At 47.8% G+C, this 1,887-nt stretch overlaps 1 protein-coding gene across 1 annotated transcript; it reads right to left on the bottom strand.

Annotated features, from left to right (window-relative positions):
* Positions 1-1,567: 1,567 nt before the first annotated feature.
* Pmar_PMAR011160 (myoinositol oxygenase, putative) lies at positions 1,568-1,726 on the bottom strand (the record flags this gene model as incomplete). Its single annotated transcript, XM_002768714.1, has 1 exon — positions 1,568-1,726. The coding sequence occupies one exon, from the start codon at positions 1,724-1,726 to the stop codon at positions 1,568-1,570; it is 159 nt and encodes a 52-aa protein (XP_002768760.1).
* Between the last annotated feature and the right edge of the window lie 161 nt (positions 1,727-1,887).

Raw genomic sequence — 1,887 nt, 5'->3', positions numbered from 1 at the left:
GACTTACTGATCAATGACCAAGCCAACACATTTCATCACCAAAGCATGGGTTACTATGAGCTGTTGTCGTCCAGGCTCAGTCTCACAGCCGGTGTTATAATTCCGCGGCTTCGTTGGTCGCGGTTCCCTTTCACGGTGATGGTTCGCGTAATTCTGTGATGTAACATCAATACTTTCATTTTTCAAGTGCGGCTTATGTGAATTTCAATGGCCTCCATTTCATAGATGATGTAATAGACTTTTTGATTCCCTTCATGCAGTAGCAACTAGAGTTCCGTTGGATCTCCAATATTGTTCTGATCGTAGTCTGTGTATTTACTGCTGCCAGAGTACTGCCCTGCTTTAATTGCTGCTGTTGTTCGTCGCCCAGCCGACTTATTCTCGACCTGTTAGAGTGCCTAGCCGGCAGCAGGTCTTCTGTTAGAATTGATACTGCGTACCGAGAGCTCACTGAGGTGCCTCGTGCGCATAGACAGCTAGTCGAAGTGCTGCCACTAAATACCTATTGTTGTAGTGATGAGAAAGATCATGTACACAGTTTCATCGGTGGATGACTGTGGAGGAGCGTGAACACTGTTCACTGGGCAGTACTAAGGTTGCGTTGAGTACTAGAACACTTAATCAGTGGGTTTACTGTTCGATGTCATGATGAACGCGTGTAGTTGTTTGGAGTCGAGTTATTGTTTTTCGACTTGCTGCTTCTATTTGGAGGCGGTGAGAAACTCGATTTCTTAGCTCCCTCTTTAGTTTCTATTGATTGGCTCACACAGTGCAGTCTATCTGTTGCGACCCTTGGGATATTGCTTTATGCAACTTGCTACATGTAAGATGCGACTGCGTTATTGTCGCTGTCCCAATCCCCCGTAGAATACAAGGCATCTCTCTAGGCTTAAGGATTCCCGCAGCTGAGCTTATGATGAAGATAGCCTTCGTCGGCTAAGTATGAACAGGCCTTGGAAGGCATTCAACTGTATCCAGTGTAGTGTAATCTCAATGGGCAAATCACTAATGTACGGCGTTTCGTGTTCTTCGAGTACCACATGTATAGTACACCCCATGCGACGGTAAGACCCTCCTTTCCTGACTCGAATTCTCCCGTTCGCTGGACCTTATCGAAACCTTGTATTAGTCAAAAGGCTCATAGCCCCGATGGCCGAGGAAGCCCAATGTCTAAAGGAGAATCGTCTAAAGACTCGCCCAATCGGAATTGATATTATGCGACAAGAGCCGGCCACTATAACGAGATTATGAGGCGAACAGTACTCGGCGTAACGCAACAGATTCCACAGTATCAAAGCAATGACGGTCGGGATAGTGTAGGACAGCAAACCTACAGCTCGAGGGTAAAGTGACTCAAGTACGTTCCTGGAGAGCCACCGTTTGTGCGTGCCACTAAACGCGGTCGCAACACTTGGAGGCTCTCCATCCGAGAGGCACCGAACTCGGATATAAAAACGAAAAGCAAGCAACATGAAAGTACACAGTCACAATGTAAAAAATCAAAGACATGAACTCATCCTCACAGAAATGACGAGAACGATCTCGTCGTGAACGGATGAATCCAACGCTACCAACGAATCTTGCCGCCAAGACCGTACTTCTCGGCTAGGGCCAGGTAGAGGGGTTCGAGCTGAGCCACCTCAGGCAAGTCGTCCCCCTTCGAGTACAAGTCGAACTTATTGAACTCTTTGACGATCTCGACCTTAGCAGAATCCTCAGGAGCCATTAAGTGGCTGTAGGCACCTTTGTCGTGCCAGGGGTAGAAACTGTGGTAGCGGATGCACCAGCGCCCTCAGTGGGAAGAGTACAGTTGGATGGTTGGTCAGCACTTGGTAGAGATACTCATCATGACCAAAGCCCATAAGGAGGTTGTCGAGCCCACACTGA

This window comes from Perkinsus marinus (assembly GCF_000006405.1).
Source record: "Perkinsus marinus ATCC 50983 genomic scaffold scf_1104296967388, whole genome shotgun sequence".
In the NCBI taxonomy this organism is placed as follows: Eukaryota; Perkinsozoa; order Perkinsida; family Perkinsidae; genus Perkinsus; species Perkinsus marinus.
The sequence above is the reverse complement of the archived record's forward strand: the minus strand, read 5'-3'. Positions and strand labels throughout refer to the sequence as shown.